Source organism: Pituophis catenifer, unplaced genomic scaffold (assembly GCF_029215685.1).
Source record: "Pituophis catenifer annectens isolate HBS135680 unplaced genomic scaffold, rPitCat1.0.hap2 SCAF_10, whole genome shotgun sequence".
Taxonomy (NCBI): Eukaryota; Metazoa; Chordata; class Lepidosauria; order Squamata; family Colubridae; genus Pituophis; species Pituophis catenifer.
The window spans coordinates 14,346,242-14,358,437 of NW_027256890.1; the positions used below are offsets into that span (position 1 = coordinate 14,346,242).

Genomic DNA, 12,196 nt, shown 5'->3' on the forward strand with positions numbered 1-12,196 from the left:
TCAGCTATTGCTGAGCACATTGTAAGCCGCCCTGAGTCTTCGGAGAAGGGCGGCATATAAATCAAATTAAAAAAAAAAAATCATCTATCTATCCATCTATCATCTATAGAATCCATCCATCCATCCATCCATCCATCCATCCATCCATCCATCCATCTATCTATCTATAGAATCACTGATTCTATCAATAGACAGATATCTATCAATATCTATCTATCCATCTATCATCTATAGAATATCTGTCTATCTATCAATCATCTATCCATCTATCATCTATAGAATATCTCTATCAATCATCTATCAATATCTATCCATCATCTATCAATCATCTATCCATCTATCATCTATAGAATATCTATCAATCATCTATCTATCAATCATCTATATCTATCAATCTATCGTACATCGTCAAATAGGTTAACGATATTTCGTCAAAAAACTGACTTGCGTAGTTAAGTAGCCATTCGATTTAATTTACAGATGTAAGGATAAGGAAAAAAGAAAAAGAAAAAGAAAGCTTACCTCATCAGGTTCATTGAATACGCAGAATGGACCCTCATACTCGGGTTTGGGAGTGAATTCGAAGTCTTCTATGTCTTCCGAGACAATCTCCCGGTTTGTGATCAAGTAGCCCTGAGCCACACAAGGAGAAAGAGATGCCACTGAACGTCTGATCAGCAGGTCGTCCTCTTAAGATGTTAATTTGGAACAGTGCAACCTCGGGGTCTGGTACCCCTTCCATCCTTTCTTCATTCTCATTTGACGCGTGCATCACATTTTTAGACCAGAGGTCCCAAACCTTCCAGCTTTGCGTACCAGCGGCGGCGTTGAGTGAGGGGATGGGAGGGAGGGGATGTCTATAGAGATTCTCAGTCATCCAGGTCACAGTTGTCCCAAAGGGGCTTTTTTTCCCCAAGAGGCAGCTGGACTTTCCGGTTTTTCTTTGAAGAGGTCTTGCTTCTCATCCAGAGAAGCTTCTTCCGCTCTAAAGAACTGAACTGAGAACTAAAGAAGCTTCGTGGATGAGAAGCGTGACCTCTTCAAAGAAAAATCCAGTTGCCTCTTGAAAAAATAAAGCACCTTTGGGAGAGGGGATGCTTCTGCACAAGCGCCTCGCCAGCGAGCACAGATGCGTGTAGCCACATTCCCATGAGCAGCATACACAGGTGCGAGCGTGTGTTCTTGCCCATTTCCCGCAGCCCGGTTGCAAAGGTCTCATGGCCCCTTAGTGGGCTGCAGCCCAGAAGTTGGGGACCCCGTGATCTAAACAAGGAAGGAAGCTGGGCTTCTGTGAACCATTCGAGCCAATAAACCTGAGCAAGAGGGGAGAACAGGATCAGCTGAGCGAAGAAAACAATCGCAGGAAAAGAAGAGAAGGGGCTCCCACTCCAAATTTCAAACCTTTCTGGCCAGAAAAGTCTGCAATTCCTCTACCCCATCATGGCTTCTTTCAGAGCCGAGTTAGTAGCAGTCTCATTCTTATTCTCCTTTTCTATGGGATTCTAGTCGTCATATTGGACCAAATCCTGAGCCACGTAAGAGAACGGGGTTTTAAAAGGATGCCATACACAAGGATGCTGGCCAGCCCTGTAAGCATCTTTCTTCTGTAGTGCAGTTTGCAAACCTCCTTTGACAAATACTGTTAGGGCAATGATGATTTAATAGCTGTAAACCGAGATGATAACTGAAACTCTGGGCGTTGAAGTCCACAAGTCTTAAAGTTGCCAAGGTTGGAGACCCACATTCTAAATGGCACTTTTTTTCTTTCTTTTTTTTGCATGTCCTGCGACCTCAAGACTAAATTACAGGGATAATAAATCACCTGGCCATCAATCATGTAGGAGATCATCATGATCTGGTCCGTTTCTGCATCAGGAAATTTTAAAGGGAGTTTTGTAGTCTCAATGTCAAAGGCAAGAACCACAGGATCCTAGAAGGAATAATAATAATAATATTTTTTTTTTAAAAAAAAGTCAGGGATTTGAGAGAAGGCTCGCTCCACGCAAACAAGGCCAATGTTTCAAGGCCTAGGGATTTTAGAAAGGTTTCTGGAGAGCCTCTGCAGAGATACTCACGGGCCGTTCCACCATGTCATCCCGTCGAATAATCTCAGGAGGAAAACTGCTGCCCCGGTGGTGAACGTTGTACCAGTGAGCCTGTCAAAGAATAAAGAGGACCAAACACGAATAAGATGTTTAAAACAATTGGTCCCTTTTAATAATTTAAACAATACAGCCAAAGGCCGAACAGAGGTAGATGGCAAGCATTTTGCATTGACTCTTCAGTACCTACGTTACAACAACACGGTTAAAATCAGCCTCAAATATAAGATCTAGCAAAAGCATTGTAACATATGCAGGAAAGCAATCAACGGGAAGCCTTAGGCCCAGAATTAAGATGATAACATTGAGATGGAATTTGGTCCTAGCCTCTATTCACTCTACTAAGGATAGTCCTTGACAATAGTTCATTTAGGGACCATTTGAAGTTACAATGGCATTGAAAAAAAAAGTGACTTAGGACCATTTTTCACACTTATGACCATTGCAGCATCCCCAGAGTCACATGATCAAAATTCAGACACTACATATTTACGAACAGCTGCGGTGTCCTGGGGTCATGGGATCAACTTTGGCAACCATCTGAGAAGCAAAGTCAACGAGGAAGCCAGAGTCACTTAACAACCGGGTTACTAACTTAAAACAACTCACCACGTGAATCTTCAGATCGATGGACAGACGGATGTGGTAGGGCACGTCATATTCCCGCATATCTATGATGTTGTCCATCTGGTCTGCGGTCTTCTTGGAGGGCTCCTCCTCATGGTTCAGACTGTGCCCAGTGAGAGCACTAGAAAAAAAAGCAGAGTGGTGAGGACAACTGAGAAGATTATAGGAATCGTTATTCCGGATGCTCTTATAAGTGCTATGTGCTTAGAGCTTGGACTATTCGTGGACTACCTTACCTAGTCAGCAGGGTGGTGTAAGTGTCCAAAGCTTGGTCCCGTTCTCTGTTCTTCTTGACCGCAGGGGTAATCTCCCTGCGGACTTTTATCAGGTCATCCACGGTGTTGAAAGAAAGCTTGATATAACTTCGTTTCAGGCCAACCAGGTGATTGGGCTAAAACAAAAACAAAAAGACCAGAGTCAAACTTTTGAGAGATTGATTCATAGAGATGCATGGATCATGGGATCGAAGCAATTAAGGCCACCAAATGGAGTACAGAAGGAGGTTTTTAAAAATACAGTAGCTGAAGCAAATCAGGTTAGGGCTATTGTAGTCCGCCGGCAGCCTGTGGAGCTGGCAGCAGAGTCGGACAGTGAGGAGGCTGGGGAGGAACATGGGCCAATCCTGGAGTCTGGGGAAGGCTCGGACAAGGGCTCTAAGTCAGAGGCAGAGAGGGGACCAAGGCCATCTGGTAGTTCTTTGCTGCCTCCGGAGTCTCCAGAGTCTGACATCAGCAAGGCAGAAGAACAGCGTCAGCCTGTTCCCAGTGTGCACATGCACAGAGCTACCAGGAGACAGGAACAATTAAGAAAACAGGGTCGACTTGGGAGTAAGGCTTGGAGATGATTGACCCCTCCCATAAGACATAAAAGAGAGGCGAACGGGACGTGAGCTTTTGCAGGAAGCAATTACTTCATCTGGTCGGTAAAAGCTCTGGAAAAGCCCTGTTTGACTCCGTGCTAAATTTGGCCTTGCCCTGCGTGTGGCAACTACTTCTCTGGCAGCATTCCAAGGGAGATAAGGTGGGTGTTTATAAACATTCCCCTGAAAGACTGTTTGTGAAACCTTTCGGACTGGGAAGGACAATAATTCACAGCTGTTTGAATTAAAGAGATTTGCCAGGACTAAGTTTGTGCTGTTTACTTTCTAAGGAAGTTTAGGTCAGAAAAGCAACATTGGATCAAAAACATAGATGTTACTATTTTGTTACAGCCCCATCCTCATTCTTTTTGTTAACTAGTAGCGATTCTCTTATCTCTGTGGCAAAAGCTTTTCGCCAACATCTGCCACATGATTCTTGGTATCTTAACTTGCAGATGCCAAAAACATCTGGTCTTCCTGCATACAAAAAAACAGCGTTTGCTGTGTTCACGATCAGTAGACCCACTGGCAGAGTGGTGGAGGCACAAGAGTGGGATATAGGGACAACCACAACAGCTTCTCATGTAATATTCTCATTTCCTGTTTACGTCCCTCAAAAATATAACAAAAACAAAACGGATCAGGGATTATCACGCTACATCTTTAGGTAAAGCTATTAAAATAATCTTGTTGAATCCATTTCTCACCAAGTCCAGATCCTCTTTGGGTACGATTTCCAATTTTGCTATTTTCCCCTGGAATTTCTTGGAAAGGAAGGATGATACTTCTCGGTCACAACCCTAAACAGACACTTTATATTAAATGGTTTCAGGAGAACTTATTTCTACTACTATTCAAATTCTACCTGAGAAGAAGAGCTTATAAGAAATTGTCTGTACATCTGCAAAGGACGAAGGAATGATGAGCTGACTTTCTCTAGCTACTGTTTCCTTGAAGCACAGCCTTACTTTATTTATTTAATTTGTATACCGCCCTTCTCCAACAGGACTCATCACCCTGATGCAATTGATGGTGAGCAAACTTTCAGAAAAAGTTTTTCATTGTTAATAATGTTCTTGAAAAGTCCTAATATACGCTGTATGTGTGTGTGTGTAAGGTAAAGGTTCCCCTCGCACATCTGTGCTAATCATTCCCGACTCTAGGGGGTGGTGCTCATCTCTGTTTCAAAGCCGAAGAGCCAGCGCTGTCCGAAGACGTCTCCGTGGTCACGTGGCCAGCATGACTCAACGCCAAAGGCGCACGGAACGCTGTTCCCTTCCCACCAAAGATGGTCCCTATTTTTTCTACTTGCACTTTTTACCTGCTTTCGAACTGCTAGGTTGGCAGAAGCTGGGATAAATCACGGGAGCTCACCCCGTTACACGGTGCTAGGGATTCGAACCACTGAACTGCCGACCTTTCGATCGACAAGCTCAGCCTCATAGCCATACAAACCTCTCAGTATATAAGGCACTAGCACATATGATCGTATATCGCAGTTAAGGAACAACTACTTACTTACAATTTACTACTTCTAAGATGCAGTCACAAATGAAGTATTGAATATTCAATGTCTACTCAAAGAGTGATATTACAGTGGACCAAAGTCCGAACAGCTTAAGGCTTGAAACCCAAATGTTGCAAATGTAGATTAGACTAACCTTTTGGGCTGCAATGTAGAAGTATGGTCTATAGGGCAAAGCCACCTAGGAGAGAACACAAAATAAACAAACTGAGTTTCCAATGTTTTACAAATAGGTCATGTTTCTTTATTACCAGTTTAACCTAAGCTACACTCCAGAGACCAATGGTTCTTTGCCTATTCCACCTATAAAATGGGAGATGTTGTTGCACTGAAGATAGAAAAATGTTTAGTAAATTATAAAGCAACAAGAGAAGCCAGATGTAGGGGTCCCGGTTGCCCTAATTAACTCATGAGCCTAGAGCCAAGTTTCAAAAGAAATCCAGTTATCTATTAGGAGCAACATGTCAGCAACTTCCCGGATGAAATCTGCCGCATATAATTTACGGCTCAACTCTGACCGTTTCCCCCCTCCTCTCAGTCTATGTCATAAATCACATTCTCCAACCAGGCACTTTCGCGGGCTGTAGAAACTACGCCTCATATGCCAGCTCTGGTAATCTGAGATCCAACCTTGAACAAGTTTTGCGTGGAATGTGCTTTTGTACTTGGCTGCAGAACTGCTCCGTCAGTCCTCCCCACTTTCCTGCCCAGAGCAGACGAGGAATGCTTTGAGTTGATACCAGAAAGATCGATCCACACAGATTTTATAGGTGATTGTATTTATTAATTTATTGATTAACTGGAGTAATAAGTTGCCTATGTCTCTAGGTGAGACACAGTATAATTTCCAGACAATATAGTCCAGGACACTTATTTCAACCTGCATTATGTATTATTACGTATCGTGTATTAACATGTATGTGCTACAATCCCATTCATTGTATATCTAATCTTCCTCCCAACTTCAAGCAGTACTTTTAAAATGTGCCCATGGATAAATACCACTTTTAAAAGGTCCAGTTTAAAGACACTACTGACCTTAAATCTACTTCCATCCTCCTGAATGAAATAATAATCCACAGCACTGACCAAGCGTTTATCTTCATCCAAAATCTCCGTCTAAAGCAAACAAGGTTACCAAAGCCATTTAATTAGAAAATCACATTCTCCTAACATACTATTCTACAATTAGGAGCCATCGGTTCAATGTGCTCAATAACATTTTTTTTGCCCCAAAGAACTAAATTGGACGTATGAGAAAACAGAAGCTCCAGGCAAGGATGCTAATCCTTGAAGTTCTGAAACTGAAAAATATTTAAAAGATAATTTGAAGCCTTTAGTCACGGTATTGTAATGCATCTAGTCCTTTACTTACAACTATAATTGTGATTGGAATTGGTTGTAAGTTGATGCAGTCATAAAGTACATGATTTATAACCAGGGTGGATAAAAATCAATGATTTTTTTAAAAAAATCAGATTTTTTTTAAAGTTAAATCGAATTTTTTTTATTTTTATCAAATTTATTTTAATAAAATGCTTTTGGAGTAAAAATCTATCCAAATATAGTTTTCTATTTAAGATACATTAATAATTTAGTTTATTCAGCATGAAATGGAGCTTAGGGATGTAGCATGAGGTTGTATATTCTGCAATATTGGGACTCTCGGCGAGTCAATAGCAGGTCAGAGGAGGAGCCACTGCGGGACAGAGATGACAGTTGCTCTTTAAAAATTATGATTTAAATCGAGTTGATTTAAACCAAGCCTTTTTACTAGTGATTTAAACCACAACTTGATTTACCGTATTTTTTGGTGTATAAGACGCACCTTTTTCCCCCCCTAAAAGTGGGTGAAAATTTAGGTGCGTCTTATACACTGAATGTAGCCCCGCCCACCCACTGGCCCCCACCCTTTGGCCTCTGCCTCCCAGCATTTACCTCCTTGCAGCAAGCAGCAAGAAGAAACAGCTCCTTTCAGCTTCAGCACAGCCTAATTAGCACAAGTTGATTGGATCAGCCTCCCGACTCAGCTGTTTTGTGTGGGCCTCTGCTGCTTGCTGCAAGGAGGTAAATTGCTGGGAGCAGATTTTCTTTTTCTTGTGCTAAGCAAGCTATGCTGAAAATGAAAATGAAAGTAAAGTAGTCTGTTTGCTGTAACGAGGCAAAATTGCTGGGAGGCAGAGGCAGATTTCTTTTTCTTGTTTTCCTCCCCAAAAAAGGTAGATGCGTCTTATAGTCCGGAGAGTCTTATACTCCGAAAAATACGGTAAATCAAATCCACCCTGCTTATAACCATTTTTACGGCAGTCATTAAGTGCACCACCATGATGAAGTGAATCCAATTGAAAGTGGCTGGGAAGGTCACACATTACAATCATAATAAATAAATAAATAAAGGGAAAGGCGGAGGTTCCTACCGGGTGCATGTTGATCAGCCATCCCGTCCTTTCCGCGGGCTCCTTCATCCTCTCAAACCCAAACAGCGCATCGATTTTGTCCGTCCACTGGCTGCGCTCTAAACGCCGAAGCGCCGAGACGGAGGAGGAACCCTCATCCCTGTGGCAGAAAAGGAAAATATTTTGACCCAACTGAGAAGCCAATACCCTAACCCTGAAAAAGGGCTTTTTCGGCAAATCACTAGGTAAATGGTGGTAGCTAAGGCAGGATATACAGTTATTCCTCAACTTATGACCACAATTGAGCCCAAAATGTATGCTGTTAAGGGAGAAATCTGTTCTAAGTGAGTTTTGGCCCCATTTTACGACTTGGTAGCACAGTGGTTTAAGGCACCCTGTTATTAAGCTGGTTATTAAGACCAGCTGCCTGCAATTACTGCAGGTTCGAATCTTGCCAAGGCTCAAGGTTGACTCAGCCTTCCATCCTTTCTAAGGTAGGTAAATTGAGGACCCAGTTGTGGGGGCAATAAGCTGACTTTGTATATAATATACAAAAGGATGAAGGCTATTGCTTAGTGCATTGTAAGCCGCCCTGAGTCTCTGGAGAAGGGCGGCATATAAATCAAAATTAAAAAAATAAAATAAAAAAAAGTGTTGTTAATAATAATAAATAATAATAATAATAATTTTATTTCTATACCGCCCTTCTCCTGAAGGACTCAGGGCGGTGTACAGCCAATTTAAAAACAAAGCAAATCACTGCAAGTTCTTAAATCAGTAACCCAGTTGTTAAGCGAATCTGGTTTCCCCATTGACTTTGCTTGGCAGAAGGTTGCAAAACAAGTTCATGTGACTCCCCCGGGACTCTGCAACCGTCATAAATGTGAGTCGGCTGTGAAGCATCCGATGTAACTCACATGTCCGTGAAGATGCTGCGATGGTCCCAAGTATGAAAAACGTTCCTAAGTCACTTTTTCCAGTCCCGTCGTAACTTTGAATGGCCACTAAATGAACCGTTGCAAGTCGAGGACCACTTACACGAGCACCTGGAAAAGCTGCCCAATCACACGTCCATCCACAAAGCGCCTCGAACGGCAGTTAGCCACCTATTTTAAATCGAGGCCCGTTGAAAGGAATACAGAGCCGCCCTCGACTCACAACGATCCGTTTAGTGACCGTTCGAAGTTATGACGGCACCGGGTGGAGGGGAGGTGGAAAAAGTGACTTAGGACTGTTTTTTTTTTTCACACATAACGACCATTGGCTCCATTCCCCAGGGTCACGGGATCCTAAAATTCAGTTGCTCGGCCCGACCGACTCGTATTTACGACGAGGGTCACGTTTTGCGACCTTCCGGCAAGCAAAATTCAATGGGGGGGGAAACCTGGATTCGCTTTAACAACCGTGTCACTAAGTTAAGGACTGCAGGGGTTCACTTAACAACGGGTCGAAAAGCTCCCTTTACCCGTGTCTCGCTTAGTAACGTAAAATCGTGGTCGTAAGTCCGAGGACCGCCTGTACCGAGGCCCAGCTGAGAGGGGCGGGGGGGGGGTTCCTCACCGAGGGGTCTCCCTCTCGCCGTCTTCTGCCGGGGGCTCCGCAGCCCACCGGCGCCTCCAGCCGCCGCCTCCTCCTCCTCTTCCTCCTCGGCCTCTCCTCAGCGCCATCCTGGCCGGCCAAAGCAGCGGCTCCCGGGCGCATTTCGCGCGCTGCGGAACATCTCGCGAGACCCAGGCGCCTCCCGAGAGTTCGCGTCACAGGAATTTCTGGGAGTCGAAGCTCCACCAGCCTCTGAACCAATCGCTCTTCCTAACGCCTCAGTCTCGGTGCTAGGCGACGGCCAATGGAGGAGCAGCTTTCCTTTCGTTTTCTCCAAAGAGCCGTCTCTGCAAACAGACCCGCCCCTCCCGCTCCATCTGTCCATTCGTTAATGCTCTACCCCGGCCACGCCTCCTCTTCTCCGATTGGAGGAAATGACTCCTTTCATTTTTCGGGGCCACTCACTTTCCATTTATCCTTCCTTCTTTCCTTCTTTCCTTCCTCCTTCCTTTCCTTCTCTCTTAAATTCTTCCTTCCTTCCTTTCCTTCTCTCCCTTCTTCCTTCCTTCCTTCCTCTTAAATCCTTCCTTCCTTCCTTGCATTCTCTCCCTTCTTCCTTCCTTCCTTTCCTTCTCTCTCTTAAATCCTTCCTTCCTTTCCTTCTCTCTTAAATCCTTCCTTCCTTCCTTTCCTTCTCTCCCTTCTTCCTTCCTTCCTTCCTCTTAAATCCTTCCTTCCTTCCCTTCTCTCTTAAATCCTTCCTTCCTTCCTTTCCTTCTCTCTCTTAAATCCTTCCTTCCTTTCCTTCTCTCTCTTAAATCCTTCCTTCCTTTCCTTCTCTCTCTTAAATCCTTCCTTCCTTTCCTTCTCTCTCTTAAATCCTTCCTTCCTTCCTTTCCTTCTCTCTCTTAAATCCTTCCTTCCTTTCCTTCTCTCTCTTAAATCCTTCCTTCCTTTCCTTCTCTCTCTTAAATCCTTCCTTCCTTTCCTTCTCTCTCTTAAATCCTTCCTTCCTTCCTTCCCTTCTCTCCCTTCTTCCTTCCTTCCTTTCCTTCTCTTAAATCCTTCCTTCCTTGCATTCTCTCCCTTCCGTCCTTCCTTCTCCTTTATTCCGTTCTTCTTTCCTTGCATTCTCTCCCTTATCCCTTCCTTCTTTCCTTTTCTTTCGTTCCTTCCTCCCTCTTTTCCCTCTTCCTTCCTTCCCTCCCTTCCTCCCTCCCTTTCCCAAATCTATAAGAATGGCCTCCTTCCTTTTTTTTCCCCTTTTGCTGGCTTTCCACTTTTACAGGAGCAGTCGGCTTAATGCATTCTCAATCGTTGCCAGATAATGAAATTATCTTTCTCTCTCTTAAATCCTTCCTTCCTTCCTTTCCTTCTCTCCCTTCTTCCTTCCTTCCTTTCCTTCTCTTAAATCCTTCCTTCCTTGCATTCTCTCCCTTCCGTCCTTCCTTCTCCTTTATTCCGTTCTTCTTTCCTTGCATTCTCTCCCTTATCCCTTCCTTCTTTCCTTTTCTTTCGTTCCTTCCTCCCTCTTTTCCCTCTTCCTTCCCTCCCTTCCTCCCTCCCTTTCCCAAATCTATAAGAATGGCCTCCTTCCATTTTTTTTTTACTTTTGCTGGCTTTCCACTTTTACAGTAGCAGTCGGCTTAATGCATTCTCGATCGTTGCCAGATAATGAAATTATCTTCGGGGCTGGCAACGTCTCCTCTGCCTCTCTGACCCCTAAATGGATCCAGCCTTCAGATCTGCTGCGTCAGAATTGATATTTACAATCATTGCTTTTAAAAGCCGGAGCTGAAAGTCAGAGAGTGGTGGTGGCCATCTCGTCCTATGTCCTTCAAAGGACATTTCCTGAGATTTTGTGGGTGCTCCATCACTGAAAGATTTTAAGAAGAGATTGGGCAGCCCCCCGTCTGAAATAGTATAGGGTCTCCTGCTTGACAAGGGGGCTGAAGACCTCTGAGATCCCTTCCAGCTCTATTCTAATGGATTGATGATTAGATTGGTGTTTTCTTGAGCCTTGGACGGTGACCGGTTCTACCATTAGGGGTTCCAGATCTGGGCTGAAAATCTCGGAAAAGAGAGACGGAGACCCCACCCTGAATTTTGCAGGAGTTTCTCATAGCCAGGTGTCCATGTTGGCATCTTCTGTCTCCAAACCAGGTTTCGTATCACGAACCCATCACAAAAACTGGAGTTAAATTGAGGTTGGATTTTTATTGCCAACAATTTGCCAGTTTCAGCTACTCCTAATCCTGACTGGTGTGTTTAAAATGGGAGGGCTTCAATTCCCAGAATTCCTCAGTCAGCGAGGGGTGGACTTCAGTTCCCAGAATTCATGCTGGCTGGGGAATTCTGGGAGTTTTGAAGTCCACCCGTCTTCAAGTTGCCAAGGTTGAGAACCGCTGATCATCTTCAAAATATCCTTCAGTGATTTTCCAATTTGCTGGGCTACCATCAAGCCCATTTCTTTCATTTATCGATTGTGAAAACGAGGATCGGGGGACTTTTGATCCTGCCCGGATGTTTATTTGCAGAACGCCAATAAAAAGAGACTTGACGAGTTGGTCTGTTTCTTTGCTTCGTCATATAAAGCCAATCATCCCAGCTGCAGCCTGCGCTGTCTGTGGATGATGGGAGCTGTGGTCCCACTTGTCGGATTTCGGATCAGCAATGGATTCTTTCCCTCGAGAAAAAAATAAAATAAATGCCCGTTTAATTGAGGGTTTTGAGTTGTTAGGAAGTTTCGTTTGGCTGCAAATTTATAATTTAGTATAATGTACATATAGTACATTAATCACATTAAATCATTATGTATTGTGTTACTGCAATAAATTATCACTGACTATAATTATATATTTAAAATAATAGTATATAAAATATACTGGTATATAAATATAATAGTATATAAAATAAATAGTATATAAAAGTCTATAAGATAAATAGTATATAAAATATAATAGTATATAAAATAAATAGTATATAAAAGTCTATAAGATAAATAGTATATAAAATATAATAGTATATAAAATAAATAGTATATAAAATAAATAGTATATAAAAGTCTATAAGATAAATAGTATATAAAATATAATAGTATATAAAATAAATAGTATATAAAAGTCTATAAGATAAATAGTATATAAAA

The 12,196-nt window shown here is 42.9% G+C and overlaps 1 protein-coding gene across 1 annotated transcript in view; it reads right to left on the reverse strand.

Annotated features, from left to right (window-relative positions):
- The window catches only part of POLE (DNA polymerase epsilon, catalytic subunit), a 63,559-nt gene extending 54,383 nt beyond the window's left edge, over positions 1 to 9,176 (reverse strand). The window contains exons 1-10 of the mRNA XM_070951344.1: positions 9,070 to 9,176; positions 7,531 to 7,669; positions 6,152 to 6,232; positions 5,250 to 5,294; positions 4,296 to 4,388; positions 2,966 to 3,120; positions 2,712 to 2,850; positions 2,076 to 2,156; positions 1,823 to 1,930; positions 523 to 633 (exon numbers count right to left, since the gene is read on the reverse strand). Coding sequence (XP_070807445.1) covers positions 523 to 633; positions 1,823 to 1,930; positions 2,076 to 2,156; positions 2,712 to 2,850; positions 2,966 to 3,120; positions 4,296 to 4,388; positions 5,250 to 5,294; positions 6,152 to 6,232; positions 7,531 to 7,669; positions 9,070 to 9,176 — 1,059 coding nt within the window. The remainder of the gene's footprint in view (positions 1 to 522; positions 634 to 1,822; positions 1,931 to 2,075; positions 2,157 to 2,711; positions 2,851 to 2,965; positions 3,121 to 4,295; positions 4,389 to 5,249; positions 5,295 to 6,151; positions 6,233 to 7,530; positions 7,670 to 9,069) is intronic.
- Positions 9,177 to 12,196: the final 3,020 nt, after the last annotated feature.